Raw genomic sequence first — 22,129 nt, 5'->3', positions numbered from 1 at the left:
AAAAACCACATCCTCATACATCCGATTCAGTATATGGAGAAGATTGTATTCCATCTAATAAATACTTTATTGAGACATCTTAAACATTGTTCATCAGTACTGTTGCAGCAGATCTTTTCTTAAAGCTGAGTTAATGACAGAGCAAGTACATTAAAAGGTCGGGGCACTCGTTCACTAATCAAAACCGTAGAAAATACACATTGTGATACATGTTAATGCACGAACAGTGATAATATTCTAGGTTTATAGACATTTCGTTAGAGGCAATTCCAAGTGCTTAACACCTTTCCAGTATGTCCAGTATTACACATTTCACTGCTTTGTTTGTAGCAGCACTTTTCATGCATTTCCTCTCTTCTGTAATTGTTTATTTGATATTATTTGGCTTGGATGCTTGTTATCAAAGAAAGCAATGGAATAGAGACATGACAAAAGGTGAGTTTTGTCCAAAGAGCTGGAATGCATCTCCAGACTGCTGCCTACAACTTTCTCATCTGAGCCATCAAGTCCTCTAGACTCTGCTCAGTCTCCTCCACTGTTTCCCCACTTGCTGCATTCTGGTTCAAACACAAGAAAACAAAATCTATCAGCATTTAGATGAGTCAACAAAGACAGTATCAGCAAAATAGTCATACTATTGCCGGTATACCTTAAATTGCTGCTGACCCCAGCATCATGATGTTGGGTTGTGTTACAGAATACTAACCTCAGCTGGAATGGTGTACGCCACAGTGATGCCTTCTGGGAGGTCGGGCATGACGCCTGATGCAGCTTGTAACTCTGCGTCAGTCACCTCTGATACCAGTTCAATACCTGCACAGAACAAGTGATATGACATGTTGCACCATGACAAATCCAAGCAAAATGTTAAAGATCTGACACTGTGAGGCGGAGCAGTTACTTGTTGCTCACCCCACTCGTTGTCCTCGTGTATGACCTCCTCCTCTTCCTGAACAACTTCAATCTTTGGCCGCTCTGCCTCTTTCTTCTGTTGGGACAAATTCACACAGATAGTTGGTTATCTTTCCCAGCTGGTACAGCGCCACATAAGAGTCACTACTGCAATGAAAAGCCAGTTAGTGCTACATCCTAATACTTGAGAACAAACAGTAAGCACACACCTTGTACTCCTCCTGTTGTATCCTGCAGTAGCTGTCATTACACTGGGGGTTGGCTTTCATGGCCATGGTGGGGAAGAAGTCCTGCATGGCGTTGTAGCCAAGATAATAACTGACAGTGCCAAACTTTAACAGATACCTGAAAGACAATAAAATGTAACATGTAGAGTATATACAGTACACACTAACATTGAAGAGTATGGAATTGCAAAAAAGTAACATTTTGTTCAAGGAAAGAACATCATCAGCAGGTGATTCCGAGTTTTTCAATGGCAGTGTCTATATATATATGATACATACAACTTTACATCTTTAGGTTTCCCACTGTTCATAAACAATGATAACTCACTTGAGGACATTTTGCACCAGGATGCCTGCCACCACACCCATTGTTGTTGGTAAGCTGGCAGCACACACCCCCTCTCTTTTCAGGGTCTTCTCGTCGATGTTAGCTGCCACCACCAGAGGAGGAGCACACTAACAAAGGATATGATACTTTACTACGATGCAGCTACAACAGTTTTCTTTCTCACAGGGCAGTGTTGCTTAAGTGTTGTAAGGGTTGCACAGAAAAGTATGTTTGTGTTTAAAAAGTCAACAAAAGATGTGTGTGTGAACATACAGCGAAGCACGCCGTCTCTCCAGGAATGATGAGCTGGATGTGTCCTGACACGGCGTTCTCGCTGACACCAGACTCCATCCAGATCTGACCTAGTTCATTACAGGCCTGAGACAAACATGACAAAATGAAAACAATATGCAAGAGTAGCATGAACAAAGCACAGCGTGCAAGAGCTCTGTCTGTTTTTATTTTGCAGCAGTGATGCACTTACTGTATTGATGGCCATTCTGGCCTCAAAGTTGTCCACACAGCTCAGGACCAGATCCACCGGCTTCCCTTCCTCTAGCCCTCCATGACTGAGAAGACAGAATATTTTGTTGTAAAGGCCTGAGAGAGATAAGAAACACTCGAGAGTGGAGGGTGGGAATGCTCACCTGATGCGCTCCATAAAATGTGTGAAATTTTCCAGTGTGGTGATGTTGTAGTTGTGGGTCTCAAATGACACATCGGGGTTGATGTTCCTGTTGGGTAACATGAGAAACATCTAAGCAAAACGAGGCAATTTCCTTTTCAGTTTCTCTATTTTGGGAGAAATGTGGCTTACTGTAAACAGCAGAGTACCTGAGTGTGTGTTCTGCTGCTTCCACTTTGCTGAGGCCCGCCTGGTGAGGCTGGAAGAACAGTCTGTTCATATTGGCCAGCTCTACTTTATCGTAGTCAAAGAGGAGCAACTGTGATGGCGAGAGCATAGATGAGACTGAGGTGAGCACAGGCAGATAATCTGCTGAGCGAGATGAACGGGTATCAAAGCGATGCAGAATAATAAAGAGAAAGTTTGTATTACCTTACCAATGCCACATCTAGTGAGCATTTCAGCTGTCACGCTCCCAACTCCACCTACACCAACCACAGCGACTGTGAACGTCCGGATTTTCTGTCAGCAAAGAAACAAAGAAGATGCTAATTCATCCCTCACAATGTTAAAACCATCCTTTTGTTAAGGGAACACTGTAGTAAATATGACTCAATATGTATTTTTCAGTGCTGACATTTGGCTGTTTGTATATAATTCACCTTTTTAATCTTTTATCAAGACTTAGGGCAATTCATATTTTTTAAATTAATAGACAAAAGCCTCATGGGCTTTAAAAACAATGACACCCAATAGGTTTTACACTTGTATTTAAACGTGCACAAATGAATATTGATATAAATATCAGCTGACATGGCTGGAAAGTGATATAAGCTTCAAGAATAACAATTACAAAAGAACAATCATGAGTGCATCCATATATTTAGTATGATTCTTCCTGTTAGGGACAGAGTAGCGACCACAAATTAGAAGTACTGCACTGAAAAAGCAGAACACTTAAATATCATACCTCATAATCATCCACGATGCCCATTCGCTTTAAAGCCATTAGACGACTGCAATGAAAGCACAGCTGAGATTAGCTTGTGGTCTATGAAGTACCACCATATGGGGTGAGTGACTCATGAGGCGTAGCCCCTCGGCACTATGAGCAGTCCTGACAAAATCTGTCAAAAGCTCAAATAATGAGATAAAAATCACCTGTATGGGTTGGAATCCACAACTTCGGCGCTCATTTTGTCAATCTTGGGTCTGTAGAGTCCCTCGATCTCAGCATCCTCCACGGCACACTGCCTCTGCTTACACTTTATCAATTCATTTTCCAACTCTCTCACGCGCAGCTTCAGCTCCTCTACTGTCGCCATAAGGAAAACAAATGCCGCTAAACAATGGCAACGAAATGAAATGTTACATATAATACTGTAAATGAACTGTCTATGCGGCTAAATCCGCGCAGAAAGTACACGTCTTCACAACTAAAATCAGCTGTCTGGATGTGCGTTCCCGTAAACAACGTCCGTGCAGAAGACGAGACACAGACACCTCAGAGTTCCTATATCATTAGTGGATTATTTCCCCAGTCTTTCGAGGATTTATGCTGAATAGGACATTATTTCTGTCCATTAGATTTTAAATTTTAAACGGCTGAATTTCTGTAAGGTATTACCATAAAAATACGACTTCCGTGAGGACCTTACGTCAGTGTGCGCAGTCGTAAACGGTCCGACCACTCCAACACCACAGCAAAAGTTCAACTAAAGATCCATCCATCCATTATCTATACCGCCTATCCCTTTCGGGGTTGCGGGGGGCTGGAGCCTATCCCAGCTACAATGGGCGAGAGGCGGGGTACACCCTGAACCGGTTGCCAGCCGATTGCAGGGCCACATGTAATGACAAACAAACATTCACACTCACATCTACGGACAATTTAGAGTCATCAATTAACCTAATGAGCATGTTTTTGGTCTGTGGGAGGAAGCCGGAGTACCCGGAGAGAACCCACGCATGCACGGGAAGAACATGCAAACTTCACACAGAAAGGCCCCGCCTGACCCGCGGATCGAACCGGCAACCTTCTTGCTGTGAGGCACGCGCACTACCTGCTGCGCCACCGTGCAGCCTCAACTAAAGATGCACCTGGAAATTATTAACCAACTCGTTAACTGAGACATGGAGGAGCAAACAACTCCAGTACGACAGCAACATAAATTCAATGTTGGCAGACTTTTAAGTTACCTGTCCGCTAAGTCACGGGTGTCAAATAATGACACACTCACTGTCAGACAGTACAGGTAAGAAGGACAGAAGTGGTTTGTTCACGGTTTCCTAGCCACGCCAAACGAGCAACTCAAAGCTAATATTGACCAGTTTATGTTTAGCTAGCTGATAACAAGCTAAGAGCTTCCTGTTGTCTTTTCAGCGCTGGTCAGTCAAACCCAACCTTCTTAATCCAAACCCCCTCAAAGAGTTATGTTCTCAGGAAGAAACCCCCAGGTGAGCTGCTGCCAGGTGCTCACAAGGTAAGGTCTGACAAATTAATAACTTGATGAAAATAAATAAATGTAGCACTGGAATTAGTGTGCAGCACTGTTGTGTGTGTAGCCATGTCACTTCACCAGCAGGGGGAGAAATTTAATGTAATTTGATTGAGATGTTCACAGATGAATATGTATTTCAATTAATATATTGATAATATGATTTTTTTTTTCGTTTCCTGGAAAGAATTTCAGCATGTAATGAACTAATTTTATAAGGTATCTTTTGTTGCGTTGACATGCTAAGTGAAGTTAAATTGATTGATTGGATTGACTGCATTTTCTTTTATCCATCCATCCATCCATCCATCCATCCATCCATCCATCCATCCATCCATCCATCCACAGATAATAGTATAATTCAAAATAATGTGGAGCTTTCCATGGGTTTACAGTTACATGTGTGTCTGTGTAGGAAATTATTAGAGAACTGTGGAACCTGTGAAAAAAGGTGTTAGGATAATGTCTTAAGGCTTTCAGTCGGGGTAATTGTGGATCTTTGTGACTTTGTCTGCAGGTGGACAGGGAGTATCGGGTGCAGAAGGCCCTGTTCTCTGCTGGCTTCCCTGTGCCTCAGCCTCTCTTGCACTGCACTGATACTGAAGTCATTGGAACAGAGTTCTACTTGATGGAACATGTGAAGGTGCGTTTGTGCTACCAAGGCCAGTAAGAAGTTCCTGCAGTGAAATGTATTTATTGCTGTTTTGCTTGATCTTTACTGTATGTTCTAATGATTTTACATCACATAATAATCTGATGAAGAGATGCATGTTGCGAAAAGATGCTCTTGTTTATCTGTTCCTTGAGCAGGGACGTATATTCAGGGATCTTCGCCTCCCTGGACTGAGTGCAGCAGAGAGAACAGCTCTATATGAGGCTGCAGTGGAAGTGCTGGCAAAGCTGCACTCACTGGACCTGGCATCACTGAACCTTGAAGGTTATGGAAAAGGACCAGGCTACTGCAAGAGACAAGTGAGGAAAGACATTGTACTCAGTAAATCAAAATAGCTGTATACATCCTCTCTGGAAAAAGGAATCAGAGCTGTGACCCTTAAAAGTGGCTTTCCATCATTAAAGGTGTCCACCTGGAAGAAGCAGTACACTGCAACAGCCCACAGAGACATTCCAGCCATGAATGAACTGTCTGGGTGGTTGATGAAGAATTTGCCAGCCAACGATAACGAGGTCACACTCGTCCACGGAGATTTCCGACTGGACAACTTGATATTCCATCCAACAGAGGTAGAACTTCTCAAACGGTCGTTCTTACCAGGCTGCTTCGTGTGAATGTGATGCTTTGAATGTGTTTGATGTCATTAGGCACGAGTTCTAGCAGTGTTGGACTGGGAGCTGTCTACCTCTGGGCAGCCCATGGCAGACTTTGCCTACTTCCTCATGTACCACTACTGGCCTACAAACCTAAACATCCTTGGCACAATGGGTAGCTTGAAAGAAATAGAAGGTAATGATAACAAATAACAAGTATAGAAAATGGCTTAAATAGATGGGCACTGTCTGCTAACATCTTTTGTAAGTTTTCCATTAATTGTTGTGCCTTTTGGGTCTCTTTGTCCAACCACTGAGCAGGTATCCCAACTGTGGATGACCTGATCTCCACTTACTGCCGGTGCCGGGGGATCCCATCTGCTTTGCCACAGTTGAATTTCTACCTGGCCCTGTCTCTCTTTAAGATGGCGGGAATAGCCCAGGTTTGTACCCACTCAGATCAACAAAGTTTTGCTGCAATTTTATCCCTATTTGCCATTTTTTTCAATATACATACAGTTATTCTTACTGTGATATTACATTGCTAGGGTACTTAAAATGTCTAATAATGGATTGGTGTTGTTGTCTTAACTGTGGAGGAACCCAGACAGGTAAATACCATTTACCATTTTTATCCATCAGGGGGTCTATGCACGCCACCTACTGGGTAATGCAAGTGCCCCCAATGCAGCTCAGTTGGGCCAGTGTGTGGAGCCGTTGGCTAAGGTTGCCTTGCAGTTTGCACAGAGGTAACCTGCAGTTATGTCTACCAGAATTATATAAGACGCACGGGTTGTTGATCAATACAGTGACTCAACTATTATTTTTAAAAGATGCAAGATGCTACAAGTGGCTTTGTGACTCATATCTACATTTCTGGTGTATTTTTATCCAAGTTGTTGCACACACCCACTGAGTTTGTTTGAGGTTGATGAAAGTTACTGACTGTTTATGAAGTATTTATTTTAGTACGGTGTGTTTATGTAGTAATGTAAGCATTAATAGCATTTGACAGTCCAAACATTGTTATCAACAGAATATTATCTAAGTTCAGTTTTATTGTAAACCACAAGACAGATTGATTCCACCTGCTGACTAAACTTAAGCCAGCAACAGTTGGGATTTGGCATCCAGCTACTGCTTCTGTTATTCCCTTTGGCTTTTTAACACATGAGATGTGATTCTTGCCAGGTCTGTCACAGGTCCTACAGAAGGTGGACTGTTCCTGCAGACAGCTAAAGGTCAGGCTGTTCTGCAGCAGGTCAAAGACTTCATGAGACAATACGTGCTTCCTGCTCAGGAGGTCAGTGCCAAGAACTGCCAGGAACAGAAGAGAGATTTGTTTGCCCAGACGGACTTTAAACTTGCAGATGAAAGGATCTGACAGAGCCCACCAGTTCATTCATGCAATCAGGACTCATTCATTTGCGCAAGAGAACAAGAAGTCTCTTGATTATGCAAATTATATTGCACGCAGAATCATCACCATTGGTTGGGCATCATAGTGGTCTTAGTGCAGTGCAGCAGGGTGATGCTGCAAATCTTGCTTGGTTTTATTTGTGGGAACAGCAGGCAGGGTGGTGGACTTTTTGTGAAACCGAGATACAGATTTAACAATAATTGAGTTTCTCCTGTAGAAATAACTTCATTAACACACTGCAAAGTGGGAGAAATACTTGTAAATTTCTTTTTTTTTGTGCAAGTTTCGACTGTTAGAGTGGAGGCAAAAGGAAATTGATTAATATTGGCAAGACTTTGTAAAAAAAAAAAATGTTTTATCTCCAGGAAGTTGCAGAGTACTACTCCAAACACGCTCAGTCTCCACAGAGATGGCACACCCCCCAAATCATAGAAGATCTAAAGGTATGTAAGGATATCTTTGTCAAATTTGTTACCTTCATTTAGTTTGGTGCTCACACATGTTGCTCCAAGTTACGGCTACTCGTACAACATAAACCGTGCAATCAAAGAACATATTACATTGCAGTAAATGTAAACACAGTGAAAATCACACAGGTTAGAGACTGAAAGGAAAATCTCCAAGAGGTATTACTAAAGTATCAATCCAGCAGGTTCAAGGGCCACATTTATTTAAATCTTGTGTAAACAGTGCACCTCCCTTTTGAATCAGCAGCACTCTGCAATCCATCGTTAAGAGTTTAAATTCAACATATCATCCTTATTTGTGTTGATTCGCTCCAACCTCTTGAGCTCTGCCTGTCGTCACTAGCATCTGCCTTGAGATAAGTGTTCACTTTACTCATCCTCCCTGTGTGCATGTGTCCAGGTGAAAGCCAGGGAGGCGGGGCTGTGGAACCTGTTCCTGCCCTCAGTCAGCGGTCTGAGTCAGTTGGACTATGCTTACATTGCAGAGGAAACTGGACGCTGCCTCTTTGCCCCTGAAGTCTTCAACTGCCAGGCTCCTGGTAAAATGTCCTACATGGTGTCAGACTGAGGATACTTTTAGAGGCCATGGACAATATTATGGGTCACATGGCAATAATTATAACAACAAAGACCAGATTCTTCCCTGTAGTCTGTTAAATATTCCCCAAATGACAAATGTTCAGCCTTTTTAAATCATGTATTTTTAAGTTTAATCAGCTTAGACATGAAAATCTCCCAAATTGACCATTTGTCAGACGTAATAAATCAGTATGATTCAAATCCTGGAGCATGTTATTTTCCACAATTCAGCTCATGATATTCTGGAAGACAGCGCGTGGTGTGATGTTACTCCACAGATACAGGAAATATGGAGGTGCTCCACATGTTTGGCAGTGAGGAGCAGAAGAGGAAATGGCTGGAGCCTTTGCTCAGAGGAGAGATCCGCTCCTGCTTCTGCATGACAGGTATATCCATGATCCATCTGCATCACTGAAGGAGTTTCAGACATGTGCTTCATCGCAGAGGTCACTGCTTTACAGAAGACAGGAAAAAGAAAACCTACTATATTCTCTATTTTCAGGCAGATAGGAGTGATTGAAATGTAAGGGGTGGGAATTTACAGTGTGCAGACTTGAGGGAGCATCTTGGAGCTATTACTCTAAATACCGTTCAAAACCAATGATCTGCCTAGTTACAAGGTCCTGCTAAAGTTCAGTCCTCATAATATTTGTTGTGGTTTTCCTCCAAACGTTCCAGTGATGGCTGTGGTCTCAATGAGCCTGCTTACACACGGCACGGCTGCTACCTGTAAAAGGCTTGTTTGGAAATTCTCCATGTCAAAAGCAAACACGAGCTCACTATGAGTAATTTCCCCCTGTTTTCTCCCCTTTGCTTTCCACACTGCCTGGAAACAGCCGCGCACTGTTGCCAGAGGTGATTACAGAGGGTGTGAACCTCCCCGTGGTTTTTCGTAAACACAGATGGTGATTAGTAGTGTTGTGGAGGATGTTTTTTTGTCACCAGTTGATTTATTACACTCTATTATGGGGAAGAGGAACCGCCATCTTGTGCTGATCAAGAATTGCTACTTCTGACCTTAAGAGTTATCTTTTGTAAAGTTGAAGTATGAAAATGGTGTTTTTTGACCTCTCTGTCTGTGGTTTGAGCTGGAATTTTTGGAAAAGATAGGTCATTGGGCTGGAAATGTAAAACTTGTTTGCTTGTTTGTTTGCTTGCTTTAAGTCTCCTTGCTTATTATTATTTGCATGTTGTGAGTTTTAAGTTGACCTGTGATCTCTTTCCCAGAGCCTGATGTGGCCTCCAGTGATGCGACCAACATGGAGTGCACACTTCAAAGAGAAGAAGACAACTACATCATAAATGGCAAGAAATGGTGGAGCAGTGGTATGTACATTTCTATTTCTAATCGTTATATAAGGAAAGAAATGCTTAATGCTGCTTCATTTAGGACTAAAAACGCTCCTAGAGAGCTTAGAACGTGTTTTATGTCCGTCACCTTAAACGCACAGCATGTCTTTTGTGTCTTCAACCACCACTGCGGATGATATTCAGTCTGCCGTGACTCAGACAGAAAAGTTCACGGACGAGGTGACATATTAAAGGTTCATTCACTTTTGTTTAGTCACGTTCACTGACGTCTTTCCTCACTTCCTGGCCTATCATCCAGCATTTCCTTTATTTCCCTGGAAGCTATAGCAGTGAAGTAAAAGGAAGTGAAGGGGAATGACACCATTGACAGGCAGCCAAACGAAAAACGCTCTTACCTTGATTTAAATTACAGACTTGTCTGTGCTTGAGCATTGTTGGAAACATATGTGGTACTGTAATTACACAACAAACAAAACATAACAAATTTAAATTCAGAAATGTTAAATATGACACCTTTAAACCAAAGAATGTTTTTAAAAGTGAAAACCTGAAAAGCTTTTTGTCCATTATGTGGTGAAGCTTCTCAGAAAGAGGTGATTTCACGTTGCGATAACAAAGCACTGCAGACATTCATGCTTACCCAAACTACCAACATATGGACAGCAAAAAAGCACAGATGACTCATACAGTAAGCATTATATAACAAAAAACAGCTTTTAAATGGCCTTGAAAGTTCTTAGTTTCTCTTCACTCTGGAAAATCGGTCGCAGAGCGGCTGTGGATTTTCCAGCAGGAGGGACCAGTCACGCATTCAGACCACAGCACTTAATCAGGAGCCACTTTCATCTAATTAACCAGTCATCGGAAGTGATTCTGATCAATTCTGTGAATTAGTTTGGTTCATGTTATCTTGTTAAAACTATTAAAAAACATCATTTGACATAGGCGGCACTCTGCAAATGAAGTCACCAGCACTGTCAGATGAAGCCTCAAGTATGCAGGATGTAATTGATGGTTATCACATCAATATGAAAATGTCATATTAGTGTTTATGGATGTTGATCGCGCTCCTCCTACACGAGTGAGAAATATCCCAGATGTTTCCTCAGACACAGATGTTGGTCTGGGGTTTCCACTCCCAGCGTAAAAGAAAACAGTGGCCTGTTGTTTTTGTAGTTTTTTTTAAAATCTGCGTGGAAATTCCTGCTTGTTGTCAAAAACCTAAAGCGCTATTGTTTCCTGAATATGAGCAGAATTTCCTCCTTCGGATTATTGTCTTCATGAAATGCACGCCCCATGCCCTATTACGTCTCTCTGTTTGGAAAGAATGCTGATGTGTTCATGACTATTTCCATACGTACTGTGACTTATTGCTGCTTTTGTTGCAAACTGTATTATTTAGGAGTGAAATTAGAGATTTCTGCAGTTAGTCATAATATCCAGACTTTAATGTACAACAAAAGTGTAAGTAATGCTAAATGACATTATTTTAGTTCAAATTGCGGTAAAGGGTAGATGTGTTGCTATTATAACACATTTTTTCCGAGAATCAAATGCCAAATATAACTGCCAGCAGTTATATAACTGACAGTACGGGTGTTTCCCAACACACTGGCCCTTGGCAGGCTCAGTGGCACGTCCCCTAAAAGTGGATCTGTGAAATTGTTTATATCGAAAGAGCAGCTTTTCCCATAGAGGACAGACAGAAAAGACGTCACATTGGCTTTTATGCTGTTTTCCATTATGATAATGACACAGCAGTCCCCGCATTTGCTTATCGTAACTCTCTTTGAATGGTCGCCGCTTGTCATGGAATAGCCCACTGGAAATGTAGCTGGAAATATGGGCCTATCCGCTTCGATGAAAAATGTTGCCTGTAATTCAAATGCATTACAGAATGATGCAGTTTTCTTCTTTGTTTCCCCTTTTCCTCGATGTTGAGAAGCTGGATGGGTGGCTCTATACAGTAGATGTTGTCAGGGCAGCAGTGTGTTGTTGAGGATATACCAGACTCATGCCTATTAATGTGCTAAAATTATTCCCAGACCCGCTCGCAATCTTTAACTTTTAAGCCGCAGCATTTGTATTTACATACACACTCAGACAAGCACAGAAAACGCACATGTGTTAGACATTATCAGTAGTCGCTTGTGGAAGGATTCGTCATACAATTTGTTAGAATTTTGGTTTCATTCAAGCCAAGATGAGATCGTCAAGGAAAACAGTGATATGATGTGGTGTTATAGTAACAATAATAATAATGTTAAGACACGAAATGCCTCCATCATTTGATCATTTACTGTTTAAGAAAAGCCTGACGTACATCTGGCTGAGATGATAACGAATTCAAATGGAAAGCAGAAGATGAAGAGTTTAATGATGGCGCAGTCATACACGACGTGTATGTGGGGCCACACAGGAATGAAAAAACACCTGTTTAATCTCCTGACACGCAACATAATACTTGTTTTTCCCAGAGACAGTCCTTCCTCTGCTCGGAGACTGTTGTTGAAACTGTAGCCTAAACTTTTGTCTCTGTAATCAGACACACACACACACACCTAGTTCGTGCATTGTATAGAGTCCAGCTCCCACGCATCCAAACTGTAAGCCATTACAGTGGAAAGGGCATGACTAACAGGTGTTGTGCATGGAAAGAATGGTAAACAATGAAATGTTTAAGGGCCATCTGTGGTGGATCTGGCGATGAAGCCGACCCCTCTCTGTCATAGCTGCAGCAGTGTAAACAGTTTTGAATAAAGCACCGTTAACTCTTGGACTGTGGCCATCCAGCGCTCGGAGCCTAGATTTTGTATGTGGTCACCGTATTAGGTTAGCTTGAGCATATTGTTATATGATGGCTTTGAGTCATTAGCAGCCTGGAGGGAGCATTTATACTCCATTAAAATGTTAAATCATTTCATAGAACTGTGGATCGCACTCCACTGCAGACCATTTGCTCTTTGAAGCTCGTATTACTAAAAAAAAAAAAGAGTGAATAAAAATGCCTGTCACGCTTGAAGCCCCTCCAAGGAACACGCCGCTTTCCTGTCTCCCCGTTTGACAGCATGAAGGGGTCCGTCATGCTGTTCGCTGTTTCATCTTTGCCAAATGTTTTTCTCCACAATGGGTCACCCACTGCGCAATCAAGCCATCCGTCATCTCTACCCAAAGCCACGGGATGCAGTAAAATGCGACGCAGATGATCTCATGGAAGGCAGCGCAGACTGTAAGGTTGAAGTGGATTTGTCATGAGCAGACAGAGAAGCACTAAGAGCATCTTGACTTTCAGCTGCATTTAATTGCAACAGTTGCTTATAGATGCGCGGCACTGAAGATCTTTGTTCTTTTCTTTAACAAAATACATAATTTATACAAAATACTTTGCCTAGCGGGTGCACGTATACTTGCTGTATATACATATTAAATGCACTAAGAGTTAATATTTATGGTTATCAGTGTCTATCTTGCATGACAGTAAAATAATACTAAACGTCTTATATGATAATAAACATAGAAGACAAAGACGAACAACACATACAATTGTGTATAGGTGCTTACAGGGAAATGGGTACATGTTTTGAGTCTTAAATGGTGAAGGTGCTGGTGTCTTGGTCTTCTGAACCAGACTGGGATTGCGTTTGACTGCGCATGTTGAGCGCAATCTCCACCGCCGGTTCCTCGTTGACGTGTCTCGGGTGTCTCCCAAGTCGCTGCCCAAGTTGCTTGGCAGCCTTGAGGACATGTCCCCTGAAGGAGGACCCGATGAAGGCATAGAGGACAGGGTTAATGCAGGCGTGGGTCAGCGCCAGGCCCTCCGTGATTTGGAGAGCACGATCCAGGCTCTTGCTGACGTCGCAGTCGGTCACGAGGATGTAGATGATGTCCATCGCTCGGCACAGCTTGACCACGTTGTAGGGCAGCTGGGTGAGCAGGAACACCGCCACCACAGCCAGCAGGACCCGCAAGGCACGCCACTTCCGGTCTCTCCGCACCCCAGCTGCCCGGCTCAGCGCCCGCCCTATACAGCTATAGCACACTACCATGACCAAGAAGGGTAGCAAGAATCTAAGGGTCACCTCCAGCAGCTCCAGGGCAGCCTTTGCAGGCCGGGCCATGCTGGGGGGGTAGATGGCTGTACAGGCCATCCTGTGATGGGAGTGCTTCACTGTGGAGAAGACAAGTTCGGGAAGGCCAAGAAAGCTGGCCACGGCCCACAACACTACACACACCAGGAGCCACTGCTTCCTCATGCGCAGACCTGTCCCAGTCCGACCCGTTGGATTGTGGGCCACAGCACGGTACCGATCCACGCTGATACACGCCAGCAGCAGCATGCCACAGCTGAAGTTGGTACTGTAGAGGAAGGAGGTGAGCTTGCAGGCAGCCGAACCCAACCTCCAGCCGTGGACGGCATCAGCCGCCCAGAAAGGCAGGGTGAAGAGGAGCAGAAGGTCTGAAATGGCAAGGTTAAGGATGCACACGTCTGTCAGGGTTCGTAGTCGCACCTTTGATGTGTAGACCACCACCACCAGGGCGTTCCCAGCCAGGCCCACCAAAAGAGCCAGGGCGTAGATGACCGGGAGGAAGACGGCGGCGAAAGAGCGCACCTCCTCCTTGTCACAAACGCTGTGCTCGTAACTGTAATCATAGGTGTCATTCATGCTGGAGTCCTCATCGTCATAATAGAAATCTTCCATGTTTTTTGCTGTAGTGAGAAGAAAAAGAGAGAAGACTTTAGGGAAGCATTAGTTGTATTTTTAAACGGGGAAAGAAAATTCACTTTTAGTTTCACAGGGTGTGATTCACAGGCTGTATAATCAATCCACTGCATAAAAATGTGCGTTATTTAACAGAACAAGAGCAACAGGAAAACCGGAAAAAGGGGCTCTTTCTCTTCTGCATCAAAGGAATCTCTCCTGCGTGGTTTCCCTAATAGCTTAAACCCTGTCTGTGAACCGTGTGTGGGCTTGAATAACCCCTGTGAACACAACTCTGAGAGAAGAAGCAGACAAAAGACTCGCAGAGCAACTAATTACCTTTTGAATTCGGTTAGTTTGTATGCTGTTGGATACTGAGTGATCTACAGACTTCAGACTGGCAGCATTTGGTTTACTACTCCCCTCAATCTCTACTTATTGATCAACAGTAAGGAAAAAGATCAGTATCATCACAAAGCTGTCGTTTTTTCCCAAACGCAAGCTGCACTGCAAGCTGATAATATCAGCTGTGCATTGTGTAGGGCAGCATGTTCACAGGGTGTAAACCTCTGATCTGTGAACTCATTCATCCACGCGTGTGCTTCCAGTTTCTCTTCCAGTTTTTCCGATTAATGTCTCTTTGTCTGTGGGAGACAGTCAGAGCCACCATGACAGGAAATGTATTGAGGGAGAGATGAGGACGACACGAAAGTGCATCCGAGGTCTCTTTGCAGACTCACATCCAGGATGTTGTTTTTACTGTATATGGTATGCGCTGTTTCAACCGGACAATCCCCAGTTGTTCACTCCAGATGGAGATGCTGTGTCCGTCGAGGACTTGTAAATACAGTTTAGTGCGTATGTGGGTGTGCATGATGACTCCGACCGGCTCATGCTGTTTGGAAAAAAAAAAACAGTCTCTTCAGGAGCGTCACGATCAAACTGAGTTGGAAGTTCAAATAGTGTTCATATCAGATGTTTCGGATTTTCTCCAATTCGTTGTCGCATGGAATTCATGGAACTGTGAGATCCTGCAGCAAAACACATTACGTGGCGGGTGATGTCATTCCTGGCTCGCATTTTGCATCTCAGGATGCATTTTTGGCAAATCACACTCTCTGATGACAACAGTTGTTTTATGAAAAGTGTCCAGGTTTGTTATATAATGAGTCATTATCGCTGGTTTGGGAGGAGACAGATGTTCACTGGAACAGAAATATGTCAAGCATTCCACTGCTGTCAGCAGCTGCACTTCATATGCAAGGGTCGCATGATAAGTAGATCCGAGCGTACAAAGGTAGTTAAAGGCCACATGACATGACATGACATGACATGGTATCATTGGATGTATAATCTGACTATTTAATATAGTCATGAAAAGTTATTTTTTTGTTTGTAGGTGATCGTAATTGGAAATATTGTCTTATTATACAGCTGTTTTACAAACATTACTGATGTCAGAAAGCTTTAATAATTTTACGTTTTTCTTTTTGCCGTTATTTTATATGTTGAAAAGCATGTCATGATTTTTCATGATCATTTGGATCGCATGTTGTGCATTTAATGAATTTTATGTGGAAAAACTGGTATAAAAAAGTGTGAGACAGAAGTCCTGTTGATCCCGACAGCCGTGGTATAAACTGCACCAACGGTACTTCTGATAGTAATAATTAAATTTAGTCAAATGACCTCGTGAGAAAAGGTGTTTTCAAAAAGGAAAGATTAACACAGGTGAACACAAACTGGCAAATGGAGCCTTTAGCTTGTAATGTTGCCTCTCCGTGGTTATAATGACATCATAAAATATCCCAAGAAGGACTTTGACTGTCAAATGAACCTTTGACGTGCAGAAGAACATGGCACAATTTTTTCTATATATGTCATGGTGAAATGAGGACATGTAAAAAGGAGTGAGCTCGTTTATTGGCTTCAAATTAACAAAACAATCATATGAAGCGGAATTCCCTGTTCATAAGCTCCAGACTGAACTCCACATACAAAACACAGCACATGGCAAAGAATATATGAAAACGTCCTTCTTGTGATAGTTTGGCTTATTTCATAGTTGATGAAAAAGTATTGCATGAGGCGGTGGAGGCGAGCAGCTCGTCTTACCTTGTGTCTGTTCCCTCTGCGGGACAGTATGCTGATGATAAGGATCCTGTTTTAAATCCCACTCACACAGTTCGGTGTGTATCCTGAGGAGCAGCGGTATGCACCACAGGGTGGAGGGACTGATCTCTGCGCCTCGGCCCGCCTCCTCCCCCTCCACTGCTCACTCTCCAGGAGCACCTCTCCTCACCACGTAGCTCTCCACGTACGTGCGTCTTTCCAAGTGCGCTGCTGGATGAACCTACACGCAGAAATTCCTGACGTCCTTTCGGCTTTTCTACGGTTCTTTGAGCGCACAAATATGAGCTGCTTTTCAGCCTCAGATAAACTTAATCTCCCACGCAGGGAGTGTCCTGGTGGCTGCCCTTTATTAGTGTCTGAGCCAGAAAAGAGAAGAGAAAGGGTATAAAATAACCTCCCATATGGATTAACTTTGCCCCCCTCACAGGGCTGGCTTGTTTGTGGTGGTTTGCTGGAAAACAGCCATTATTGGTTTGTTTGTTGTGTACATCTTAAACCAGCCTCGCTCACATTAGCAAAAATTGAGCGGAACAAATGTTCTATTTCAGATGCCGTTAACTTGAAATTCATGAACGGGGCTTCCATTTTGGTCTCCTGTTTTTTTCTTTTTAATATTTTCTCATTTGAGCTTTCTCACGCTTCACTTTTTCTCTGCGTCCGTACATAAATAAACGGGACACAGCTTCAAGATTTGTGAACACGAACAAATAAAAGCCTGCTTCCATACAGTCAGACGTCTTTTGCGGAGAAAAGAAGCAGTTGTTTTTGATACCATGCTGACATTAAGGTTTAAAAATAAACCAAACAATAAAAAATGTCTGGTTGTCATGTTCTCTGGAAAGACGGATCAGTGGGCTGGGAAGGTTTGTTTTCATTCCAGTGGTTTTAGCACATGTATGGGCATGACTGTGACATGGCGGCAGGCTCACCTCTTATCATAGACGAGACTTATGTAAGAGTTCAAAGGAAAACCCAACCTGCCCTCGAGCCAAACGGGCTTTCCTACATGACATGTTTGCGTGGCGTCGGGTGTCACAAGCAGAATTACTTGATGTGTGTTAAAATGTCAACAATCAGAGTTAAAACATCTGTCAGATGGTGTTAAAGTGTTGACACGCACCCATGCTGTGAGTCTCACACTGTGCACATTCAGAGACTCTTGATGTCCTGTCCGCTGCTGTCTGGTGTCCATATGTCCTGTCCTTAGGGGACAATTTTGCCACTCGGACAGAAATATAAACAGGAAGGCAGACAATTGGTCATTCTGTCTGTGCCTTAGGGGTCCAAGGCTGCATGGGAGACTGTCAGAGAGTGGACTCAATCATTGGAATTTCAAAGCATTCTGCATTTAATCATTATCACACTGTGGACTTCAGCTGTGTGGTTATCAAACATTTGGCCCATCACTTCATTTACACTGTATGAAGCTGCTGGGAGATCTTGTAAAAGTCTGTGTCTATATGATATTGCCCCCTAGTGGGAGTTTTGTACAGTATTTATATGTTTTTGCAGACATAAAAGAAGCATTTCATCCCACAAACACTCAAATAAATCACCAGTTTCTCCCCCAATAAAGATCTGCCTAATGACAAATAACGCCAAAGAATCCAACTCAGGAAACGTAAATCAGCCGTCTGTCTCAGCTGGCCGCTGCCTTGCCGTTAATCTGTCGCTGGCTGCATCCACGTTCGCCGCTTCCCATCCATCGACGCGCATTGTTTTCGGGTTAGGGGATGGTTAAGGACAGAGTCACACTGTGAAACGCTGACTGTCCCGTTGTTCCCGTTGTCCCACCAGACAGCAACAAAGAGCGAATTTAAATGAACCACAGCGTTTCTGACTGTCCCCCGCAGGTGCAGGCAATCCCCAGTGCAAAGTGGCCCTTGTGATGTGCAGGAGCGGACCTCAGGATGTGAGCAGCAGGTCAGTGGTGTGTTCGCAGTTATGTGGTGACGAATACTGGCTTGTTTGTTTCTTCTTCTGGTGAGTGGGAATATACAAGAAAATCTATGAACTTTTCTGTATTCGAGTGGTCAGCCCTCTGATGTCATGTTTTTAATCACAGCTTTTATGATTCCAGGGTTTTTGTTAGCAGTATTCCAGCTCAAGCAATAAAGTCACGCTTGCATACACACATACCAGAGACGGTTTTCCTATGAGCCTTCCTCTCTGCCACCATCCTAATGGGACTGGCCCTCGGTTAGGGGACAGAGTGTTCTCCCAGCACACACTCGCATTTTAACACCCCTGCCTCGGCTTTCCGCCTAGACTTGGGGACCACATGGCAGAGAAATGTCTCTTGTTGACACTTACTGTCAGTTAAAGGGAGAGTGGGCTGTGTAATTGGTGTTATATTAGTTGAAATTCTTTTTACATCCCAGCAATCAATAAATCAAACAGAAAAGAATCTGGTGTTTGTGGCTGTTGCAGGCCCATCCAATCATTTCATTCGGCCAAAATGAAATACTACATATATTTTTTTACTGTGTTCTACATTTTCTACTGTGCTTTAGTACATCGACGGTGTGTTTTATCATTCATATCTTACTCACATGCAGTTCAGATTTTTCCACTGTGAAACTGAGCCTTTCTTCACAAGTCAATATCATTTTTCCTTCTTATTCTTGCCATTTGTAGCAAGTAAATTTCCCCTGCTTGGGATCAATATAGTTTTATCTTACCTGCTTTTCTACCAATGTATGTATTTGGCGATATATTGCTAAAGCTAACGGTGAGCAAGCTGCACAAGAATGGCCAAAATGTCCTGCTGGCAGGTGTTAGTACTAGCCGTAGACATGTTTGTCGTTTACATTCATTTTGATAGTGTGAGGTTGAGGTTGTTGGATACGATCAGCAATGAATATGATGCACTGCAGAACACACACCCTGAGCTTGACACTCTCGTTTAGCAGCTAACCCGGCAGCACAGAGCACACACCCACAGCAGTGAGCAGAGTTGTTTATGTATTTATTAAAAGAACCGGTCTTCTCAGCACGCTCGGCAGCAGTCGTCAGGCAGTGTGTGTTCATGTGTTTGGGGAAGTGGCTTTCAAAATCAGCCAATCCCAGCTTTAAATCTTGCATCTGACATGGAATTGGCACATACCTTCTAATCCAAAGTTCATCAGTTACAAGCGTTAAAGATCCATGGAACAGACCTAGAAACAACCACACCCATGATATGTCATGCACTTTCTCCTTGTTTTGTCAGCAGTGTAAGGAAACACACCCAACTGTGTTCACTAAGAGTAATATAAGTCAGGGCTGCAGATTCTTACCAGCGATGGCCACTTTGAAATGTGCCATCTGTAGAGCAGCATGAAAAAACCTAGTCAGAAAGGTTGCTGTGATCAAAGTGTATCATTCCTTTAAGCTCTGCATATGAACTTGTTCTTTAGGCACAGCCAGCACAGCATGATCCTCGTCCCTATGGACACACCAGGTGTAAAGCTTGTCAGGCCGCTCACCGTGTTCGGACAGGATGGTAGGATGATCATGTGTCTTTGCATCTTCATGTGATATTGATATTTTCCTGTTTTTCCTCAATATCAGTTTCCTTTTCACATGCAAGCATGACAAATGAGCTTTCCTGCCCAAATCAAGCCATTTTCTCCTTCTTCCTGTGCGTAGATGCGATCCACGGTGGCCACTTCGAGGTGCACTTTGAAAACGTGCGCGTCCCTGCCTCCAACATTATTCTGGGTAAGAGACTGTATCGCTGTGTGCTCCAGTTTCCACTGATTTACTCACATTAAGTCTTCTGAAGAAGCCTGCTACACCTATAAAGCCATAAAAACATATTATTCCTGTCCTATTATTCTTTTATTGTGTTTGGACAGTCAAGTCATACCAGCTTGGCAGTTGTGTGTATGAGGTCACCAGGCCAGAGGTATCATTTCCCTCCTGTGAGGATTCACGGTACTGGGTTCTGTCCCCTGGTGTATGTGTCTCCAGGAGAGGGACAGGGATTTGAGATCGCTCAGGGTCGCCTGGGGCCGGGCAGGCTGCACCACAGCATGCGAGCTGTCGGCCTGGCGGAGCTGGCACTGGATCTGCTCTGCCAGCGGGCTGCCTCCAGGCACACGTTTGGAAAGAAACTCTATCAACATGTGAGTGAGCGTGCACAGTGAGCGTGCACAGATTCCACTTCCTTTCATTTCAGGGCTGTACTTCTGTAACATATCTTGAGTGCTGTCCTGCTGCTGACACCTAGTGGACAGATTGTGAAATGCAGCTTGAGTAACTGTATTTTCTTTATGTAGGAGGTTGTGGCTCACTGGATAGCAGAGTGCCGCCTCATGATAGAGCAGAGCCGCCTGCTGACTCTGCATGCTGCTCATGCTCTGGACACACTGGGCATCCAAGGTGCTCGCAAACAGGTAACACTGTTTTATACACTGCACCATGCAGCCGCTATTCCATACTATAAACTGACTGTAACCAGTATGCACGACATATTTAACTTCATAGTATCCTGTTTTTTTTCCATTAATATACAAGAAATCACCATAATTAACCAGTTTATAGTCACAGAAAATGCTATTATAATGCTCTGTCAGATGTCGGGTGCCACTGCCAATTAAGCTCAGCGATGAGTGTGTAATACATTGTGACTTTCCCATTCACCTGATTTTATTTTATTTTTTTTTTAACTGTTACTGGTGTTTCTTAGATTGCTATGATCAAGGTGGCAGCAGCCAGGATGGCCTGTAAGGTGGTGGACTGTGCTATGCAGGTGTATGGAGGCGCAGGTGTGTGCGATGACGTCCCCCTTGCACAGATGTAAGTTTTTTTTTTTCCTCCCCCCACACAAATGAGAAGGAGCATTAAATGCATCTCTTTCTTGATGCTAATATCACATTCGTCCTCAGGTATTCACACGCACGGACCCTTCGTATCATTGATGGGCCAGATGAGGTGCACCTCTCCTCCATTGCTCTTCTGGAGCTGAGGGATCAGCTGAAGAAGGCACAGGCTAAGCTGTGAAGTCATGGACACGGCCACAATAACCCTCCTAATTTGCAATTTGCCTTCACAAAAAACATTTTTAACAAGGAATGAAGCCAATGTTAATGAGCTTTTTGTGGAAATCTAAGTATGTTGCTATCAAAATGCATTAAATTTAGGGCTGTCAGTTTAACGCGTTAAGTAGATTAATTAATTACGCTGCAAATTAATGCGCTATAAAAATTAACGCAATTAATCATGAGTGGCAAGTCAATGCGCAAGCATTTTAAATTTGGCCATTTGAGTGACCCGTAGGCTGCAGTGGCAGGTAAGCAGGGTGACAACAGACATGGACCGTGAGCTCACTCCGCCAACCCACACTTGCTGAGTTAGGAAAACGAATGAGCAAAGCCACGACAGAAAAACTGACAAACTCAATCGCAAAGTGGGTTGCTGCTGATTGCAGGCCGATTTCAATCGTGGAAGACGAGGGCCTAAAAGAGGCGTTTCAGATAGCGTCATCTGAATTTTATTTATGAAGCACACTTCACCAATAAAAATGTGGATATCAAATCTTCTCTTCTTGGTGTATTCAATTGATTAGTCATGCACTACAATTTTGTAATGTCCTAGAATTCAAATTCTTCATTTGGGGACCTTTAGCAGATATGAGATTAAAATGCGATTAATTAGATTAATTAATTACAAATCCTGTA

General features: G+C 43.3%; 3 protein-coding genes across 5 annotated transcripts; 1 reads left to right on the top strand and 2 right to left on the bottom strand.

Annotated features, from left to right (window-relative positions):
• Positions 1–17: 17 nt before the first annotated feature.
• uba5 (ubiquitin-like modifier activating enzyme 5) lies at positions 18–3,754 on the bottom strand. Of its 3 annotated transcripts, XM_070985722.1 has the most exons (13): positions 3,720–3,754; positions 3,254–3,407; positions 3,063–3,108; positions 2,525–2,614; positions 2,302–2,411; positions 2,115–2,201; positions 1,952–2,036; positions 1,741–1,845; positions 1,468–1,595; positions 1,122–1,257; positions 913–988; positions 707–813; positions 18–557 (listed from the first exon to the last, which is right to left on the bottom strand). In XM_070985722.1, exons 2-13 carry the CDS (start codon positions 3,286–3,288, stop codon positions 480–482), a joined length of 1,083 nt encoding a protein of 360 aa, XP_070841823.1. In that variant the 5' UTR covers positions 3,289–3,407; positions 3,720–3,754; the 3' UTR covers positions 18–479. The 3 variants fall into 3 exon arrangements, with proteins under 3 accessions (XP_070841823.1, XP_070841822.1, XP_070841824.1); XM_070985721.1 differs by lacking the exon at positions 3,720–3,754 and having other exon boundaries at positions 3,254–3,564; XM_070985723.1 differs by lacking the exons at positions 3,063–3,108; positions 3,254–3,407; positions 3,720–3,754 and having other exon boundaries at positions 2,530–2,614.
• On the top strand, positions 3,751–21,983 carry acad11 (acyl-CoA dehydrogenase family, member 11). Its single transcript, XM_070985720.1, has 21 exons — positions 3,751–3,801; positions 4,175–4,347; positions 4,476–4,575; positions 5,108–5,233; positions 5,401–5,562; positions 5,668–5,832; positions 5,911–6,052; positions 6,178–6,299; positions 6,499–6,605; positions 7,048–7,159; positions 7,642–7,719; positions 8,144–8,282; positions 8,601–8,708; positions 9,550–9,648; positions 18,320–18,389; positions 19,865–19,950; positions 20,097–20,168; positions 20,421–20,575; positions 20,729–20,845; positions 21,139–21,248; positions 21,338–21,983. The coding sequence occupies exons 2-21, from the start codon at positions 4,226–4,228 to the stop codon at positions 21,450–21,452; spliced, it is 2,307 nt and encodes a 768-aa protein (XP_070841821.1). The 5' UTR covers positions 3,751–3,801; positions 4,175–4,225; the 3' UTR covers positions 21,453–21,983.
• On the bottom strand, positions 12,917–16,675 carry ackr4b (atypical chemokine receptor 4b). Its single transcript, XM_070985724.1, has 2 exons — positions 16,449–16,675; positions 12,917–14,341 (listed from the first exon to the last, which is right to left on the bottom strand). The coding sequence occupies exon 2, from the start codon at positions 14,331–14,333 to the stop codon at positions 13,221–13,223; it is 1,113 nt and encodes a 370-aa protein (XP_070841825.1). The 5' UTR covers positions 14,334–14,341; positions 16,449–16,675; the 3' UTR covers positions 12,917–13,220.
• Positions 21,984–22,129: the final 146 nt, after the last annotated feature.

Source organism: Chaetodon trifascialis, chromosome 18 (genome assembly GCF_039877785.1).
Source record: "Chaetodon trifascialis isolate fChaTrf1 chromosome 18, fChaTrf1.hap1, whole genome shotgun sequence".
In the NCBI taxonomy this organism is placed as follows: Eukaryota; Metazoa; Chordata; class Actinopteri; order Chaetodontiformes; family Chaetodontidae; genus Chaetodon; species Chaetodon trifascialis.
The sequence above is the reverse complement of the archived record's forward strand: the minus strand, read 5'-3'. Positions and strand labels throughout refer to the sequence as shown.